This window comes from Bos indicus x Bos taurus, chromosome 2 (genome assembly GCF_003369695.1).
Source record: "Bos indicus x Bos taurus breed Angus x Brahman F1 hybrid chromosome 2, Bos_hybrid_MaternalHap_v2.0, whole genome shotgun sequence".
NCBI lineage: Eukaryota > Metazoa > Chordata > Mammalia > Artiodactyla > Bovidae > Bos > Bos indicus x Bos taurus.
Genome location: NC_040077.1, coordinates 22374398 through 22396333, shown reverse-complemented (window position 1 = coordinate 22396333; position 21936 = coordinate 22374398). Strand labels below are relative to the sequence as shown.

The 21936-nt window shown below is 35.5% G+C and overlaps 1 protein-coding gene across 1 annotated transcript in view; it reads right to left on the bottom strand.

Moving 5' to 3' along the window:
• Nucleotides 1-21936, bottom strand: part of OLA1 (Obg like ATPase 1) — a 164611-nt gene that overhangs the window by 121707 nt on the left and 20968 nt on the right. The window contains exon 4 of the mRNA XM_027557358.1: nt 17925-18052. Coding sequence (XP_027413159.1) covers nt 17925-18052 — 128 coding nt within the window. The remainder of the gene's footprint in view (nt 1-17924; nt 18053-21936) is intronic.

The window sequence follows — 21936 nt, the reverse complement described above, 5'->3', positions numbered from 1 at the left end:
AATACTTTAATGTCATTAAAATACTTTTAATGATTTTAAAAGTGTCACATTAGCAAATGAATAAACTAACATGCTGGTGAAACACAGTAAGAGCTGGTGAAACACAGTAAGATTTGAAACAGACCCAAGAATTTATAGGAGGGACTTACCTGGTGGCCCAGAGGCTAAGACTCCTGCTCCCAATCCAAGGGGGCCTGGGTTCCACCCCCGGTCAGGGAACTAGATCCCATATGCTGCAACTGAAGATTCCACATGCCACAACTAATGACCCAGCACAGCCAAATAAATAAATAAAAGGATTTCTAGGAATCTAGCATAGAATATGACAGAGGTGGCATCTCAAGTTAGCAAAGGATAGACTTTAATAAATATTATTTGAAAATCAAAGAGCTATTCTCAAAATATACATACATACATATATATATATATATACACACACAGTAGAATGGATGTGTTACAGTTTACACAAAGATAGAACTCTAAATGAATTAAAGATTTACAAGTAAAAAATGAAACCATAAACATACTTAAAGAAAATATAGATGAATTATTTTATAACCCTCAGTTGGGGAAGGCCTCTTTGATAATAATTTAGAATTTTATATAGCAAAACAGACCATAAAAAGACAAAGACAAATGATCAATTAAAAAATATTTGCAACGCATAGATCTAATATTCCCCACATATAAAGAATTCTTAGTTATTACAGGGGAAAATAAAGAAAACACCCAATAGAAAAACAGGCAAGCAACATAAATAGGCAATCTGAAAAAAAAAACACAAATAGCTATTAAACATATGAAGAGTTGCCCAACTTCATTTACAATTAAAAAGCAAATTAAAACTAACCCACAGGTTTGATCCCTGGGTCAGGAAGATCCCCTGGAGAAGAGAATGGCAACACACTCCAGTCTTCTTGCCTGGAGAATCCCATGGATAGAGCCCGAAGGACTACACAGTCCCTAAGCTGGCAAAGAGTCGGACACGACTGAGTTGCTGGAAGTGGTATAAAAATGGCACACTCCTAGGAAGGATATCTGCATTATCTGCCATAATTACCAATGCATTTTCCCTCTAACTCAACAACTCCATTTCTGTGAATCTCTCATAAACTTTCACATATATGAAATAACACATGTACTAGATTATTCATTGTGGCATTATAACATAATCAGAATAAAAAACTGGAAATAAACCAAGCATCCAGCACTACCAAACTTGTTGAATAAATGATCACGTTAGTCACACAAGGAAATAATGTGTCTGTGAAGAAAAATGAAAACAATCTCTGTGCACTGATATGGAGAGCTGTTCAGGACACTTTAAATGTCAAAAGCAAAGTGTATCACAGTTTATATGGTTGCTATTTTGTTTAGGAAACGGAAAGGAAAAATACTTAACTGTGTTAGCTTGTATTTGTATAAAAAATACTATAGAAGAATAAGCAATAGTAATAAAAAATACTAGAGTCGGGGGGGCACGGTAGATAGAGACAAAGGAAGACTTTTCAGTGTATATCTTTAGAAATCATTTTACTTTTGAGCCACAGAAGTTAGCCAGGTTCTTTCTCACTGTAAGGGAGTAGTAACAACTCTCCAGCTCTCTACATCCCAGGGCAGAAACTAAAAGTTCTGATAACTTTTTTATACCCTCTTTTGGAATAAAAATATTTCCTGATGACTATTCTCTGCTTCCAAGGTTTAAAAATCCCAGTGTCTAAAATAACATGTGCCCAATTCTTATTCAAACCCCCTGCTCTAAATACATTCATTTTTCTCTTGTTAAAAGACTAACTACTTTAGATTGCAACCTTTAGTAAAATTAAATACGATCATAAGAATTTGTCTTCTGTGGCTTGTTGATTATAAGAATAAAACAAACATATGTATACCGCAATTCTCTGCATGTCATTATCATCATCTGGTATTCTACAATGTGTCTGGTTAGAAGGTTTTACTTCATGTGAAACACATCAATGTGCTCATATACTTTCCCTCCTTTGCCCACCCTTCCTCTCCCTCTCCCCCACCCTCCGCTCTCTCTGGTGGCAATTTTAAAACTATAGGAACACTCCAGCTCAGAAGGGATCCAAAACACAGGCTTCTGTTCTAGTTAAATATCCTATCTGAATCCTGCTGTGCTTCATGTTCCATCTGGATTTCTCTCCTGTTGTAACATCAGTATTTGCAAGAAAATTTCCTGCAGGAAGCATTTGTAGGTCTGCAATGTAAAATCCTATCATAAATAACCACTTTAAGGTAGGTAGAAGTTTGTATGTTCATTACCATGCCTTAATTATTACTATGCTAAAAAGAAAAATCATTGCTAATTTTTTATTCAGATATCACAGGCATAAACTTTCCAGTTGCATTCATGAAAAAAAAAATCTGTTAATACACTGTCTTCATATAGTAACTAATCCAAAATAGAAAACTATCCTCGCACCCACTGAAGTCTCAGGGACAGATGCACTGATTAGACACTTCAACGGCATAGCATATGATGTCTGAAAGGGCTTTCTGAGGCAGATGTTCCATCGCATGACTCATTTGATCATCTTATATACTAATGTCCACTCTATTATATCAGTTACATCAGAGTAACCATGCAGTGAAAAAGAAACCAAATTTTTTTCCTGCAAATATAAAGTTACCTTTTACTTTCAGTTTCCGAAAAGAACAAAAAATTCTTATTTGTGAGTAGTTTTCTGCTTCTGAATCATTGAACCCATGTAGAGTTTCTATATGCAAACTATTGTCAAGGGTAGGAACTCAATTATTGCAGAGATATACCACTGGCTACCTTGGAAAATGTACTTATACTACACTTTACCTTTATAATATAACTGAATAGTGGCATTCCTAAAGCTTTTTACAAAATATAAAATAAATTTAAGTGAGTAATTTTATTCCATTAGTTCTGAAATCTGCTCACTGAAAAAATTATCTGAAGAAAATACTTGTCATTTTAAATAATGTCAATATATTAGAGCTCTTAACTTATTTTAAAAAATTATAACCAGGACTATTTAACAAGACAACAAAGGGGAAATATTCAGATTACTTAGAATCCACTGGTAAAGTTATCTAGGATTGCTGTATAGAGTTAATGTTATTATAAGTATAAAATAAGTTACATAACTATCTAAATATTTATTCTAGTATCAATCTTAAGTCTTAATCAAACAGCTATACTTTGTTCTTTTTTCAACAGAAGAAAATGAATAAAAATGACTGCAATACAGTTTCAACTGGGAGTTTAAAAATTAGAATACTGTTAAAGTGATCATGAATATATCATAAGTATTGTACTTCATTTGAAAATCAAATCGTATGAGGATTATCCACACACACAAGGTTTTCAACATTTATCTCTTTATGTAATATTTACTGAAGGCAAATTTTTAAATTGAGAAACACCTTTAATAATATAACCACCTTCTTATCTGCTACCAAAATAAGGGGGAAATTTTTATGAATCTGTCATGTAAAATAGTAGTCAATAGCTGCATACAATCAGTAAACAAATTTAGTTCAAGGCAAGAATTAAATCACCATTTAGTGGTTGCAATTTAGATTATTCTAGCGTGTAATACTTTAATTGTATAAAACAAAGCTGATGTCACAAATACAAAAGAACTTCTTGCAAAGCAAGTACCACAAGTAATTTCTATGTTGCCACTGATGGCTGACAAGTGATGAGCACTTTGTTCAAAAGTATACACCATGCACATAAGACAACAGGTGGTTTATAAAAAGAAAATACTGAAGTGAAGCTCTTAAATTGTTCATAATCAACATTTTTATGTTTTGCCAGAATATCTGCTTTAATCTTTGAATAGTCAAAAGGTTTCTTACACAGGGAAATGCAGTATTCCCAACATAAAAAAGGATAAGCTGAACCAGACAAACTAGGATTAACACTGGGCTAAAAGGCTTCCCAGGAGGTGCAGTGGTAAAAGAACCCACCTGCCAATGCAGGAGACACAGACTCTACCCCTGGGTCCAGAAAATCCCCTGGAGAAGGAAATGGCAACCCACTCCAATATTTTTGCCTGGAAAATTCCAATGGCCAGAGGAGGCTGGTGGGCTGCAGTCCATGGGGTTGCAAAGAGTCAGACACTACTGAGCATGCACGCAGAAAGTATTTATATGAAACAACATATTAATATATTGCCAATGTGTTGATATATTGCCAATGTACTTCATAGTTTAATAATTTAGGTTAAAATATTTTCAAAAAATTTTAATCTATTCTTATTAACTGATATCTGAGTACTGTTATTCAGTGCTAGAGAAAAGTCTCCCCATAAAAACAAGAAACAAACACCAAACTCTTTAGGCCTATTTAGCTACCAGTGTAAGAGGTGTTTTCTCATTGATGGAAAAAAGTGTAACAGATGCCAGTGTCCCAAATGACTAGCACTCCTCACTACCACCACCACTCAACCCAAGAATCTAAAAGCTTTTACGGGAGCACTAGAAGCTATGTTATTTTTGATACTGCTCTTTAAAAGAGAATAATGTAAAGCAGAATGAAATAAAATTTCAAGTTTAAGATATAGGTAATCACTATCCCAATCATCCCACTGCAATGAATTAATCACAAAAAATTTGATTTGGAATGGATTATGATTAAAAGATTTTTCCCATTCCTAAATATTCCTATGCACAAAAGATCCTTATTTGTGGTAAGTGATTTTCACTGTTTTAGTTTAAAGAGCAGTGACTAGGGATGGAGAAGGGTAGACTTAAGTCACTAAAAAATGAGGAAAAAAATAAACAGGCAAATGTGATTACAACTTCCCTTACTGTCACATTAATACATGCCAATAAATACTTAAATCTCTCTAAATCTCACATTACAACTGTTTAATTCTGGGGTATCTATGTAACATGCAATTTATTTACACATGCTAGCCAAATATTCATTTGCAGACAAAGCACCTAACACAGGCAATGTCTATTATTCAAAGCCTTTTCAAATGACCATGTAGCTGAAAGCTCTGCACATTAGAAGTAAAAAATTTTATACAATGCTTGCAAAACAAAAACGGTAAAGTCAAGTGATAAATTATTTTCATTTACCTGGAATAGTGGAACCTGAAGAAATCCGGGTTGTATTAATGAGAAGAATATAGGCAAATTCATAAAGAATAACAAAGACTTTGGGGCATATTCAAAGAATTTAGAACAGTGGTTCTCAAAGTGTGGTGACTGACCCCTGAGGGGTCTGCAAGTTCAAACCATTCTGCCATAATAATAACAAGATGCTGTCTGTCTTCCTCACTGAGTTGACGTTTGCAGTCATAGTGCGAAATCAATAGTGAGAGAACCACCAGGAACTTAGCATGAAAATCAAGGTGGTGATCTCAAACTGTACTAGTAATCACTGTATTCTTCACATACACAACAACCAAGTTTCAGTTAAGAATGACCTTAATAAAAGTAAAAATTATTAATTTTACAAAATCTCAACCTGGGGTATACATCTTTTTAATATGCTGGGTGAAGACACAGAAGTACACATAAAACACTTCTGCTACATACCAAAATACCATGGTTATCAAGAAAAAGCATTTGAATTGCAAGCTGAACTAGTCACTTTTTCTGTGGAACATCATTTCTACTTGAAAGATCAACTGACATTCAAACCATGGTTATATCTGGCAGCCATTTTATTGTAAATGATAAAATTTAGGCTCTCAATTGAAAATTAAAATTTTGGAAAACTTGTAAGTGCTACCATGACGTTGACAGCTTCCCCATATGCAAAGACTTTTCTTATGAGATCTGTGGTGATATTAACAGATGTGATTTTGTGCTACAGTATAATGAAATATGTTATAATTCAAAAGATCTGCAGAATACTCACTGAGAATTGGTATTTTCCAAATGACTAAAGGTATGCATGGATAGAAGAGTCATTCAAAATACAAAATAGACCAATGGACTTTAATGCAAGAGAAAAAGAGTCCATTGCTATATTGCAGACTTTATATTTCAATTAACTTTTAAGAAACTATTTATAAACTATTTAAGAAACTATTTATCAACTATTTTTGATGCAGTATCAAAGAATAATATTCACAATTATCTAAAATGATTACTAAAATACTCTTCCTTTTTCCAATCACACATCTGTATAGGGCCAGATTTTCTTCATTTATCTCACTCAAATAAACATTGCAAAAAACTAAAGGTACAAGCAAATATAATCCAGCAATCTCCTATGTCAGACATTAGCAATTTGCAATATATAAAACACTCCCGCTCTTATTAAATATTTTTGTTTTAGAAAATAAAATTATTTTTCAAAAAATGTTAACATATAATGGGTTTACCACTGTTATTTTAAAGAACATTAAGAAAGAAAGACATTTTTAGTTTTAGTTTTAATTTCTAATATGGTAAATATGGATTGATAATAACCTATATAAATACAAGCTCTTGGTATATTTAATAATTTTAAGACTATAAAAGAGTCTTAAGGCCAAAAAATTTGAGAAATGCTGCCTTAGAGGTTATTAATTCAAACTTAATTTTAAGATATCTGTCCACCTTTCCATATAGACAAGAGACTGGAAAAATTGCATTCTTTTTTTTTAATAAATTTCTCTAGGGGATATAAAGAACGATAGCTGAGTGAGAAGCTATAGCAGTTAGAAAAAAAAGAGCAAGTGCTCTTTTAGACACTTTGCTATTTTCAGACCTGGGGCAGAAAATAAAACAGATAAGCCAGGAACATCCTGCACATCATCCCAGATAGCATAAAACCATCAAACACTCCTAGTGTGACATCAAAGAGATTGAAAATTTTTCGTTAATCACCTTTAGAGGATGCTAATGAATCAACTCATCATCGTGCCAACTTTATCCTAGGAAAAATGCCAACATATCCCATTTTTGTGTGTATCACCCAAATAACCAAAAACTGAGAGGGTAGAGACCTCAGTAAAGTGTTTCAATGGGACCCTAATTTAGTGAAAATAAGATCCTATAACCTTTAAATGTATTTTTTAATTCCAGATAAAATACTGATACATTGATGCTAATTAACAGTAAGCATCCACTTTCTAAAGTAAGCTGTATTTTGCTTACCATACATAAATTACCTTGAAAGAAACCCACACAAAACATCTATCTATGAACCAAGAAAAACTACAACTTCTCTGACTAAACGTGATCTTTCTTTCTCTCTGAACTCTATCCCCAGAAGTGCTTGTGAACATCAAAGTAATTACTATGAGTACTTTAGGCTCAAAAACAGAATGTGAAGATTTTCTTGAAGTAACTAGGTTCTAAGGTAAAGGAAACTAAAGAATTGAAACGTGGGACCAAGAATGTTAAAGTCAATTAACTAAAAATGTACACAACACATGAGAGATAATGGTTAATAGGAAGGGTTTTAGATCAAAGAGCCCCAATTCTACTTCCAGTTCTGCCATTTACTAACCTGAGTGAGCTACCTGCCCTCTTTAATTGTTGCTTTAGCATGTAAAATGGGAATAGTAGTGCATACTTCAAGTAAACCTTGTGAAAACTTAAATGAGGCCACAAATGTAATAATAAAGCTTTAAGCTACTGCCTAAAACATATTGTGTGCTAAGTTGCTTCAGTTGTGTACAACTCTTTGCGACCCCATGGACTATAGCCTGCCAGGCTCCTCTGTCCATGGAGTTCTCCAGGCAAGAATACTGGAGTGGGTTACCAGACCCTCCTCCACATATTAATCCTCAGTAAACAAAGCTTCTGGTACCAGTATCTGTCATTCTTCATGTCATGTAAAGGAAAAGAAAGGCGATGATGAGAAATGTTGGGAAGAACAATTTTTTTCACCAGCTATCAAGAGATATCATTATCAGTTCAGTAAAGACTAGCTACCATTCTGCCTCAGCTGCTATAGGGCAGTTATCAAAAATGAAAGGAAAATACAACATATAAACATCAGGGTTAAGTAAACCATGTAAAATAATATTAACTTTCTCTCCTTTATTAGATTTCCTAACATAGTATTACCTAATAAGTCATTTAGTGAAAAAACAGAGACGTTTATAACATATGTATGCAATACTTGTATGCAAATACTCAGTATAAATCTATTTGCAAGTAAAGTAATTAAGTTTCCTAATGCCTCTCAAATGAAATGAAGCAAAGTTTAGAATTCTCATCCACAAATTACAATGTCAGCAAAGAAAGCCTGACAACAAGAACTGAAAGAGGTTATAACAAAGAAGGATTCAAATTCAAATTCAAATTAGTCTGGTCTTAATTTACATCAAATTTAACTCAGAGATTAACCACAAAGCCCTGCCAAGAATGGCAAACCAGGTAAACAGCAACCCCCTAGTAAATTCCAGTGCGTTCAGGCTCCTCCATTCTCTCTCTTCCAACAACTGTTCTTCAGGAACAGTTCTACTCTTGGGGCTCTGCCAGCTATTTCCTTATCAAAGTCACTTAGCTTTTCCCCTTTACTCTCAATAGGGTAAATAGTTAACATGTAATCTTATTTCACTGATTTATGTATACTTTAAGTTGTTCCCAATATACACTGTACAACTGGTATTTACAGCTGGTTAAATGCAGTATGATAATTTCTACAAAAAAGCAAATTCAAGAAACCCTGTTGAAAATCAACATGGCAATGGCTAGCAAGTAATGAAATGTAAAAGAATGTACCCTTTGATTCATTAATTTCTCTCCAATAAATATTTCTTAAGCAAATAATGGCTTCCCCAGTGGCTTAGTGGTAAAGAATCCACTTGCAATGCAGGAGATGCAGGCTTGATCCCTGGATCAAGAAAATCCCCTGGAGAAAATGACAACCTATTCCAGTATTCTTGTCTGGGAAATCCCATGGATCCTGGAGGGCTGCAGCCCATCGTGTCCATAAAAGGGTTAGACATGACTGGGTAACTAACCAACAAAAAGAGCGAACAATACAATAAAGGCAAAAAGGTATGTGAATAAAGTCACTCACAGAAGCGTCATCTATCACAGCAGAATAACTAAAAACATACTCTAGTACCTAGGAAATGATAAATTGTAGATCACTGGCAATGAAATATTATCCTCTCGTTAAAAATTATTATTACTATTAAAGCTACCCTAAAATAAGAAAAATGTTTTATAATTTTAAGCAATAAAATGGTTTCAGGAAGTAAACACAGGGTAGTAATTAAAGGATGAGTTTTGCTAAAAAATCTTGACTCTGCCAACTCAGTAGCTGTGTGGTTTTTGGAAGTTATTTAAACTCCCTGAGATCCAGTTTCCTCGTTTCTAAAATGGGCTAATAAGATCTCATTCACAGGAGTATCATATGAGAGCACCGAAAAGTGCCTGCTCCTAACTCAGTACATTCCTTTCCCTATTACTCATTCATCTGATTCCTTCCTATTACTACAACCATGAGTTTATAAATAGCAGATCATATTTAAAATGGTGATATATAATAAGACTGTGGTTCTGTATTTAAAATCATAACCTACAGTAAATTTCCTTTATGGGACTTTATTTTCTTAAGTTCTTTAAAGTAAAATATCAATCCTTGATCTGACTAAAACCCCAAATATAACACTTTCAATTGGTTTTAAAAACCATATTCAAAATAATTTTAATTAGAGTTCTTTCTCAAACTTTTTATACACAATACACAAATCAGAATTCAGCCTGAATATACCAAGATGGAAAAAAACAAGTTAGGAAATGAGTGGGGTACACGTAATCCCCTGCATTTTCATTTTCACTCTAAGGATTTAACAAAATTTGAATAGTAAATTTAGTTGGGGAACGAGGGAGAACACTATTCCCAGAAAGCTATAATGTATAAACACCATTTCAGTTCCATCGACCTGACAATTGGCGTACAAGAGAAGATCTTCACAGCTGACTTATGGAGAAGGTGGATACAGTCGTCCCTTTCCACTCAGGGAAGAGCAAAGCGGAACAAAACCACCTTCCCCTGACCCAACTCTTTACCTATATGACGGGTGAAGTGTCTAGAGGTCTGGTGAGACAGTGGGGTCTTCTTTAGTTCCCAACAGCAAGAACTCAGTCCGTCAAATCCAAGCCAGCCAGGCAACGCGCCTTCCTCCCTCCTGCCCTGGGAGCGAGGACAGCAAGACACAGGGAAGATGGAGCAGGAGGAGACATCACAGGCCTGGAGGAGATCGCTCCAGGCTCTTGAGCAGTCTGCGGTTCCGGAGGGACACCCTGACCTCACAGGGGAGAGGAGAGGAATCTTTTGGTTCTAAAGGACTAGCACTGCTACACAGCCTGCAGCCCTTAAAGGAAGCCCCGAGTTCCCTCAGCTGCCTAGGCTGGCAACCCACAAGCTCAATATTTTGAGTCACTGATGCAGGAAAATGATTCTGGGCCTACAATGGGTGGTTTACGGGTGTCAGTGTAATATTTGCAAAGGGACAAGTTATAGTAAAACTGAAGACTTACACTGTAGTAAAACACAAGTGTTACGATTTCACTCAAGTCAAGTATAACAATGAATACACTGGTTTTCAAAACCAAATCAGTCTCAAACTTACATTTTTAACTTAACATAATGACAGTGTTCTGACAACTAAGAAAAACGTAGTTCAAACATTAATGTTTAAAAGATCAAGAGACTCTCCAGGACCTTAGAAGTTGCCCTTCCATCCCTGAGTAATTTCAACTCTTAGTGAGAGAAGAGCTTTTTAAAGAATCCATATAGTTGCTATTTTGAGCAGAGAGGACAGGAAAGGAGATCTCTAAAATGTGTCAGAAAAGACAATTAAGAAAAAAAAAATGAGAATGCCTCAAGCACCTAAGTAAATATAAGACCACCATGAATATGAGGATACGTTTAAGCAATTAAACTGTAAACAGCTAGCAGATTAAATAACTTCATACACTATTACAGTGTAAACTAGAAGGAACTGTTTCCTACTGCTGCAATATTTTCCACAGTCAACAGAAGTTCATTATTAGAATGCGTTGTATATGTAGATGAGAACCACTGCATGATTACTTAACCCATTGAATTTGTACCGAGGAAACAAAGAAAACATATGTTTTTTGGTCAGATTGTTTACTGCAATCCAATACTAGATTAATTTAATAAATACTGCTGAAAAAGAAAATTACAGGACCCAAAGAAAAAAAACTCCATTATTTTAGGATACAATCAAAGACAGCTTTATATTGGCAATTTGTGTCTAGGCAAAAATGTGTGACTCATTTTAAACTCTTAAATGACGTGCTTATGAGGAAGGGGGGAGGTGGTCTCTTGAAAAACAGCAATTTATGTTCTGTGGTAATTAAAGGTGATTTACAAAACATATAAACACCTAACTTAACCTAAAGGGGGGTGGCAATTAAATGAAAGCATTTTTACCTTCTTATTTAGCAGTTCAATAAAGTTGTAGTGCCTTGAGGGCTAACATTCTATATAAACTAGAAAGGCAACTTAAAACCTCTTTCTTCCATCAACGCTACTTTTTAGCAAACACAGGCAACAAAACTAAAGGAACTGTCTGGAATCTTACTGTTAAAACTCTAACTGAGCAATTTAGACATATGAAATTCAAACAAGACACAGAGGAATAGTAATACAAAACAGAATGAAGAGGCATCTGTCATTAATAACAAAAGAGAAAGGATCAGGGCTTTTATTTTTCCTGGCCAAAAATTCTAACCATCTGCACAGAAATCATCTACATAGATTAATTTTAATTCTATCTCATATGAACTTGTCTGCCCAGTTTAAGAGACGTAAGCCCAAAAGAGAAGTAAAATCAGTCAAGGGCTTAAAATCATATTGCGGAGTGGGAGCAAGGGGGGCAACAGACATTTTTTTAAGAATTATAAAACTTCATAGATCTTTCAAAATAAAAAGAAATGACATAAAAACCAAGCTACAATTAACAGTTATTCTGAAAACTGAAATGCTCTACTTACTAGATTATTTTTTTTAAGGAAAATAAACATTGGAAAATAAATTCAAATAGAAACTAAACTCCTCCATGTAATCAGGAGAGGAAAATAAGCACATATCCTTTCAGATTTTAAAGAAAAGGCAGTTACTTCTGAAGACTGGAAGCAAGGGACAGACATGAAATTTTATTGTGAACACTTCATTATTTCCTATTTTGTTTATAATAACCATGTATCATTCAGAATTTTTAAACATTATATTTTTTAAAGTATCAACATCTATTTAGCCATTTATAATGAAAAGGTGGGGTGAAATCTGATAAAACCAAAACTGCCCACTCATTAGATATGATGGGGAGGGGGGATAAACAAATAACCAACTTATAATTCTATGTGGACTACTGGAGAACACTACCTAAATTATACATAACCCAACCTATTACAAGGGAATACTTTTTGATATCACATAGATGGCTACTGATTATATCACAAAACAACAATGGGCTGGCATGACTAGCAAGCCTTTCCCTTCACTTTGACAAATCAACAAGGAATTTTCTTCAGATGACTCTGCACTCGGGATATTAAAACAACTGGTGTAAATACAATAAAAATGTTAAGAATCTATTTAGAAGACTACGCTTCCTTTTCTATTATCATTCTTCCTCTTGGGGTGGGAAAAAAAAAAGCCAGATGAAATGAAATACTGAGTTCTTAATGACCTTAACTCAATCTTTTCATCTCTCAAAGCCCAGCTCAGGTTGGGTGGCCAGTTCTTGGCTGTGTCTGTCAAGGGCACAGATAAGGTTCCCGCGGTGGAAGGAGGAAACTGGATAATATCCCCTTACCAAGAATACATAAAATGAGGAAGAGATAACTGTACGAAAAGGAATTAGTTATTAGAACAAGGAGGTATAAAGGCAATCTGCCTTACATACACACACACTCAACCACACACCACTAAGGTACCTTAGAAATTCAAGTATCATTTAATGGCAGAACAGAACATACAAACATAATGCTGTGGGAGCTCTCAAGGAAGTAACTTCTTTAACAACAGAGCCCACTAATTTCATTATCTGAGAATAAAATCTTTAACTAAATCATCCTGGCAGAACTGTCCTGATTAGCCCAGTTTAAAAACCAAACATTTTTACAGAGATAGCAGTAGATCACTGACAACTCGTGAATCACAACATTCTAAGCAAAGCCATCTTCTCACTGATTTAATACAGAACTCCTTAGAATTTTACTTGAATCATTTGTACATACCTTACATCAGACTTCCCTGGTGGCTCAGACAGTAAAGCGTCTGCCTACAATGTGGGAGACCCAGGTTCAATCCCTGGGTCAGGAGGATTTCCTGGAGAAGGATATGGCAACCCACTCCAGTATTCTTGTCTGGAAAATCCCATAGACGGAGGAGCCTGATAGGCTACAGTCCACGGGGTCACAAAGAGTCGGACACAACTGAGTGACTTCACTCACTCACTACATTGGTATTTAAATAAGAAAATTTCTCATGTTTTAAAAATCAGAATAATACATGTTCACTTTTTAAAAAGCTAGCCAAGGGTCTAACATAAGAAAGGAAAGTCACCCACCTCTCTCTCCATCCCAATTCTATTCTCCAAAGAATCTATTAACAATTTGAGGTCTCTCTTCAAATTTCTTTCTATGAATATAAGTAACTAATATTGTAGCCATTAGCCACATATGGCTATGCTGATGCTGCTGCTAAGTTGCTTCAGTCGTGTCCAACTCTGTGTGACCCCATAGACGGCAGCCCACCAGGCTCCCCCGTCCCTGGGATACTCCAGGCAAGAACACTGGAGTGGGTTGCCATTTCCTTCTCCAAGGCACTAAAGTGAAAAGTAAAAGTGAAGTCGCTCAGTCGTGTCTGACTCGTAGCAACCCCATGGACTGTAGCCTTCCAGGCTCCTCCGTCCATGGGATTCTCCAGCCAAGAGTACTAGAGTGGGTTGCCATTGCCTTCTCCAACATATGGCTATAAAGTACTTGAAATGCAGCTAGTCCAAATGGACATGTGCTCTAAGTAAAAATTACACACCAGATTTCAAAAACATGGCACCAAAAAATATATCAATAAATTTTCATATTGACTAACACTGAAATAATATTTTTGATAGAGTAAATGTTATTAAAGTTAATTTCATTTGTTACTTTTTTAATGTGACTATCAGAAAACTTTTAACTACACAGGTAGCTCACATTGTATTTCTATTGGTCACCACTGGTACAAAGGCTAAGAGTGCAGGTTTTGCAGTCAGACTGGCCTTCCTGAGTACTACTCCCAACTATACCACCTACCAGCTATTAACCCTGGACACATGTTCTAACCTCTCTGCACCTACATCTGACTTACTCTGGGAATTGAATGAAATTCCTCACATAAAGCACTTACCACATAGCCTGGCACACAGTAAGTACTTAATAAATATTTGATGGCAACAAAAGAATAAAACTATAACCCAATTCTTTTAAAATCACTATACAGCATCTGTCTCTTCAGAAACGTCTCCAGATACGTCTATAGGTCACTACTGTGAAGAGCAGGTAGTCTCTGGAAAACAGCATACTCCAAGCACTTAACTTCTCTTTTTCTTTCCCCACATCCACCACACACACAAATACATGGATCTTTAACATGTTTACTATGTAGATTCTAAACATTCAGATCTAAAAGTGAATAAAACAGTGTGGTATGGTGAAAAAAAAGAGCTTAAAGAAGAGAGATGGGGAAAATTCCCTAGTAGTCCAGTGGTTAGGACTCTGGCACATTCACTGCCCGGGGCCCAGATTCAATCTCTGGTTGGAAAACTAAGATCCCACAGGCTGCATGGTGTGACCAGAAAAAGAAAGAAGAAAGATGGGCTCGAGGCCAAATTTACATTTACTATGTACTTGAGCAAAACTACTTAGTCTTTTTCTCTCAATACCCTCACCTATACAGCTGGGATAACACCAATCCTGCAGAATTGTTAACATTAAATAGAATACATTAGAAAAAAAATCTACCATAGTACCTAATATTTGGAGAAGGAAATGGCAACCCACCCCAGTACTCTTGCCTCGAAAATCCCATGGACAGAGGATCCTTGTAGGCTACAGTCCACGGGGTCACAAAGAATCAGATGCTATTGAGCAACTTCACTTTCACTTTCACCTAATACTAGGTGCTTAGTAATCATTTCCCTTCTTCTAGAAATCAAAATAAAATGCCAACAATTCAGACACATGCTAATATTGTTAGTAATGAACTGCTTGCCAGGCCATAACTGCCAGAGTCTGTTCATACCCTAAAGTGAAAGTGAAAGTGAAGTCGCTCAGTTGTGTCTGACTCTTTGCAACCCCATGGACACCAGGCTCCTCCATCCATGGGATTTTCTAGGCAAGAGTACTGGAGTGGGTTGCCATTTCCTTCTCCAGGGAATCTTCCTGACCCAGGGATCGAACCCAGGTCTCCCACATTGTAGACAGACGCTTTACCATCTGAGCCACCAGGGAAGTCCTAAAGAGGTATTTAAAAACATGCTAACTCTACAGTCATCCCAGGTTCCTACATTTTGTCCCTTTAACAAGCAACTGGGGAACAGAACTCTGGAAAGAACAGGGTACCACACATCCCATCTTCCCACCATTACCACCAACTACACACACATGCAAACACACAACAATTTAGGTGAAAATAATCAACTGTATTTGAAATTTTGTTTTCTATAACTATAAATGAGTACATACTTCACAATTAACAGTTCTATAAATCTGAACCTCCTATATGTTTCTAAATTGGGAACAAAACTGCCTCATACCTCAAAAAGCAGAACTCTTATTTCCAGGCTACAAGGTCATATCTCTAAGTGGCTGCTGAGAAACTAACAAGTTTCAACTATAAACTTGTTGACAGCTTGACAGTAGGTGCAATGATACAGCCAAAGGTGCTGTCCTTCAGATAACACACAAGCATTTTAGCTTTCTGTTGAAAAATCACTTCAAAACTTCAAATGCCAGCTTTAAAAAGCTAAGGATTCCATGAAATCAATAGTCTGGTCATGTTCAAAGCTTTAAATATCTAACAATAGGAAGTTATATTGCTTCTAAAAATTGGTAAAAGCAAATTATATTGGCTCACTGAACTCTAGAGAAAAAAATTATTTTTCTAAATAAAACATCTATGAGAAGTTACCACATATATAAATTTTAAAAGAATTTGCTTCCCATAACGTGGTTCCTATTTCCGTATTCTGTATTGTGTCACTTTTCTTTAACAACATGATCAAGGAAAACTAAAAGCACACAAAAAAGGAAAATTATGAATTCATAAAGAAATTTTGTTCTATAGTTAATACATACACCTCACCATAGAGTATACCCATAGCTCATCAGAGTTGTTTATTCAAAATTACAGATGCCATTTATGGCAAAAATATGGAGAAATTCCCACTTTTTAAAAGTTTTTCAATTTTCTAAAACTTTATTTCTTTACTTATTTTTGGCTGTGATGTGTCTTCGTTGCTGCACAGGGTTTCTCTAGTTGCAGCGAGCAGGGGCTACACTTTAGTTGCGGTACACAGGCTTCCCATAGCAGTGGCTTCTCTTCTTGTGGAGTACCGGCTCTGGGGTATCTGGGCTTCAGGAGTTGCGGCACCTGGGCTTCATAGTTGCAGTTCCCAGGCTCCAGAGCACAAGCTCAATAGCTGGGCACAGGGGCTTAGCTGCTTCGGGGCATGTGGGATCTTCCTGGATCAGAGATCGAATTCATTATCTCTTGCACTGGCAGGAGGATTCTTTACCACTGAGCCGCCAGGAAAGCCCAGTTTTTCATTTTTAACTCATGCAAACCATTAAAAAAAATGTTCATGGTTCCAAAAAAATCTGTCTCTCTTCTCTGTACACAATTAGAGAATGATATCTGGCATTTACAAGACCATTTACTCAGTGTGTGTTTCCTCCACTGGATTGTAAACACCATGAGAGAGGGTCATTTCTGTTTCCACTCACCATCATATCCCTTAGCACAACAGAAAGAGGTGCTCCACAAATAATGTGTCAAATAAGACAGAGTGGTCTAAAGATTTAAAGCCCCTCCATACTCACAAATATACAATCTTATTCTCTGCCTACATCACAATCTCGTCCATAAAGTGTCTTTATATCTTCAAGTAAAGCTACCTAGAACAGTGCTTCTCAAACTATCTATTATGAGCTTTTGTGGAATAAAATAAAAATGAATTACTAAGCAAAACTTTCTAAATGCTCATTCTCAGTTGCTTATAGCTACCTGTCTAGGACCAGTAACAGAGAAAAACACTAAATCAGACTTCACCTCTGATTTATATTTCCTTCATTTGCATTAATTTGTTCATTACAATATTATTACCATAAAGTAGTGTTGACCTGAACCTTAACCTAAAACTTTCTATTTTTTCAGAGGATTACTATGTTCGTGGGTCACTTCTGTAGAACTCAAACCAACACATAATTCCACCTATTTTTTCTCTTTGCTTTATATCCCTCTCTTCATTAACAACTAGCTGATCTATAGTTTCTCCTTAATCCTTTCATCTCTAATATATAACCCGGATGCTTTTCTCTCCTCTAGAATAATGGAATCCCCTCCTTTATCAATTCTGTCTTCTCAACACATGGAAAGCAAAAATGAAGGAAAATTCCACAAGTTAAGAAAATTTCAAAATGCCTTTTATAATCAACAAAATTACTTCTGCATAGAAACACTTCTCAATGAGTCTAATCCAAAATGGGATAAAATTCAATTAGAAACTGACAACAACACAGCATATACTGTGGAATAAGCCTTTTTATGTGGAGATGATACCTAATCACATTAAGTCACAATTAACACACAAACCACGATTCACCCTGTGAAACTAAGCAAATCTTATTTTATTAGTTATTTATTATTTGATTTGCACAATGGAAAGAAAATATGAATCATAATGGAATCAATCAACTAAATAAACAACTGTACTTACGTGTTAAATGAAAGATTCCATCACAGGCACTAATATGAGATAAAAAGGCATTCCCCAGGCCTTGCCCATTGTGAGCTCCTTTCACAAGGCCAGCAATATCCACTACATTTAGAAAAGCAGGAATTTTGCTGAAAAACAAAAAATGACTTTAGTAGAAGACAGTACTAAGAACCTGTTTATTAGCCAAATGGCTCTTCCAAACACATTACATAAATTAATTTTTTACTTTCTAGAACAATGTTTATTAGACTCTCAAATGAATTTAAAAATGCAAGCAAGAAATAATCTTTCTTAACTAGGAAAATGAAGAGAAAACATTTTAAAACAGAATAGATGTTGTTATTATGTCTCTAAAAACGAAAACTCACATCATTAATTTTATTATACTGCTCCACGGGCACATGCACACATACACAAAAGCAGAGAGGGGGGAATGTTTCAGAGCACACTGATACAAGGCAAGGCGACCATCACAAAATGAGCTAACGGACAACTGACTGTGCCAGGAACCAGACCAAGTGACACGGACTGGTGATGTGCATTATCATTTCAAAGTTCAACAACTCTATACGGTGGATGTTATTTATTAAACCCACTTTACAGATGAGGAAATTGAGCCTTTGAGGAGTTAAGAAATCTACTGCACACAGGATCATTCAGCTCAATAGTAATGAAACTGGGATACAGGATATCTAGGTTTGCATTTTTTTAATTTAAATACAAATGATTTTATTAATCCCTCTTATTTTTATTTTATTAATTTATTTTAATTGAAGGATAATTGCTTTACAGATTTTTGTTGTTTTCTGCTAAATATCAATGAATCAGCCATAGGTATACGGATGTGCTCTCCCTCTTGCATTTAATCGCCATATGGGTTTTACAGCCCCGAAGTGCATGTAATGATGTGAACCAATTAACAGAATAGTAACAACCTAGTTGTTAACAACTGCAACAGAATGAGACAAGGTCAAGTAACAGTTAACACAAACTAGAAAACAAGTTAACAAAACCAGTCAGCCATGTAAAAAGGGAGATTAAAGCATGAGTAAATAAAGCTCAACGTCATATGACAAAGGTGTATGGCCTACATATGTATCCTTTGTCAATTTTCAGAATATTCACTTTTCAGAATGTCAATTTTACTACATGATAAAACACAACATAAAGTTCCATAAAATACTTCTCTATTATCTACATGGAAAATGAGTATTTTAAAAATAACTGTTCCATAAGTTTTTTTTTATACAAATAGAAATAGCTGATAGCTCTTATCAGCAAATCCACAGAAAACATACATGAGATATGGTTCAGCTTTTGGTGGATACTGCGGTTGCCTCACCAGTGGTGTCCTCTGCCCTTCCCCTGGGGACTATACTGACTGTCACTTGGCCAGCCATCCCTCGCCAGTGTAGCCCAGAGCTTTGGAGAAGCAGGCTCTATACTTAATTCTAGAAGGGGCATGTACTTGGACCTAAATAAGCAGTTTAATCTCATCCCCTAGGCACAACCAATGACTCCAAGACCTCTGCTTTGCCCCACTTGCCTAGAAAGACTTAAGGAGAGGTTTGCCAGAGAAGGTAAGAGTATTCTTAAATAGAAGCTCATCAGTGCTCTGACAGAGCTTCTAGAAGCAAACCCCTCTTTCCTCACTCTGAACATGGACGACAAAGTATACAATTCCAAGACTGGAGAGGCATCCTGTGAATAAAAGGGAAGGCAATCTTAGGATCCAGCTGAGGAAGAAAGTAAAATGGAGAGGGGGACAAACCCAGGTCCTCGTTGACACAACTCAAGTGCTGACACCAACACTAAAATACCAGCTACCTGTTGCTATCTCAATAAATGAATTTTCAAATCAGTACGTTAAGTGCAACCAAATTCATCTACATAATGTCTTATACCCAAAACTATCACCCATATGATAAATATAAAGTACAGTAGCATAGATATGAGTGGAAAGGCCCTGAATTTAAAGAAGCCTTCAGCTCTAGTGCTGGTTGACATTAACTATCTGTGTGACCTTGGACAAATCATTTTACCTTCTTAGATTTCCATTTCCTTTTATGAGGAAACAAGACAGGTCAATCTATAGTTCTGAGATTCAGTTTTCTAATGGGAATGAGTTTAATTCTGATTCTTGATTTAAGGCCATGATAAAGGTTTAAACCATTAATACCATATATCAAAAAGCAAAAACTTGAGCCCTTATTCAAGGACTTTTTATACACGCACCAGTGATTTTTAAGACTATGTTTTTAGATCGTATGAAATTTAGATCATTGTCAATGTCCTGATTATAATGGTTTACTCTGGCAATGCTGGAGAGTGTCTATATTTAGCAAATAAAAACTGAAGAATTAAAGTGCAGTGTGGCATTATGTCTGCAACTTACTTTCAAGAGTTCAGAGAAATTTGAGTGAAACCATACAAGCATTCTACATATAATTTTTTAGCTTATATATAAAATTGAAATCATTTAAAAATAAAATGTTTTTAAAAAGGATACAGAAGTCAGCTTGAGGAGTCAATCTGAGGGATATAATTTGAGCTACGTCCAATGATTATAATAGATTATAACAAAGTGAGTAACAGTGATAGGAATAAATATATGAATGAATAAATGAAAACAAGAAAGCTCTTCTTATAGCAGAATGCCATCTAATAAATGAAAAATAAATGATGAAATTACAAAATCATCATGTGACAATCATCACAGTAATAATTAATTTGTCAAAAATGAACAGATGCTAAAACTAGAGGATGAAAGTAAGAGAAGAAAATGAATTTGGTATATATTTTATAGTTAGAACTCAGGAATTTCTGACAGATTGGATGTAGGGGTGAGGAAAGAAAAGAATCCAGAATAAATCTTGGGCTTTAACTTAAGCAACTAGAGAAATAATAGGGGTATTTACTGAATTATAAAAGTCTTGAGGAAGCACAATATTGACACAGGCAGGGTGAAACCAAGAAGCTCATTTTGGACATGTCAGGTCAGAGGCACTTGCTTAGTCATCTAAGTGTCAGTGTCAAAGAGGCAGTTAAGATACATGTCTGGAGTTCAACAGAGTTCAGGACTGGAGATGAAATCTTGGGATTTATCACCACGTTCAAAAGAGCGAAAAACTAAATGCACACAAAATCTCAATAGTAGGGAAAGAGCAAATAAACTGTACACACGTTCATATAACGTAGTATGAAGCATAAGTATTGTATTAAAAATCATTTAAATCTGTATTTTTACTCTAGAAAAATACTAATAATACCCCAAGTAAAAAAATATCAAAAGTATGGAAGTTTCTACCTCCAAAGTACTTATATTTATTATATCAAGACAGAAGTATACGTGATTTTTACTCCTCTCTTTATACATTTCCATGCTGTGAATTTCCTACAATAAACCTATATTATTTTTTTTCTAATTAAAAATATACTATTTAGGTTTGTGCAAAAGTAACTGTAGTTTTGCATTGGAATTGCAATTGATATTGGAATACATTCTTAAATAAATGTGGTTATGCTATACATCATTTTAATGTGCAATTCTTGCTTTATGATTTTTGCTAATGAATTGTTACTTGCTGTTTATTTTATATGTATTTTAGACTATAGAAATGATGTGAGACAAAAAACAAATCCAAGCGTTTTTCTTATTCAGGTTCAAAATGGGCCATAAAGCAGCAGAGACAACTCACATCAACAATGCATTTGGACCAGAAACTGCTAACGAATGTACAGTGCAGTGGTGGTATAAGAAGTTCTGCAAAGGAGACGAGAGCCTTGAAGATGAGGAGCACAGTGGCCAGCCATCGGAAGGTGACAACAGCCAATTGAGAGCAATCATCGAAGTTGATCTTCTTACAACTACACAAGAAGGTGCCGAAGAACTCAACATCAACCATTCTACAGTCATTCAGCGTTTGAAGCAAACTAGAAAGGTGCAAAAGCTTGACAAGTGGGTGCTTTGAGAACTGTCCGAAAATCAAAAACATCATCGTTCTAAAGCGTC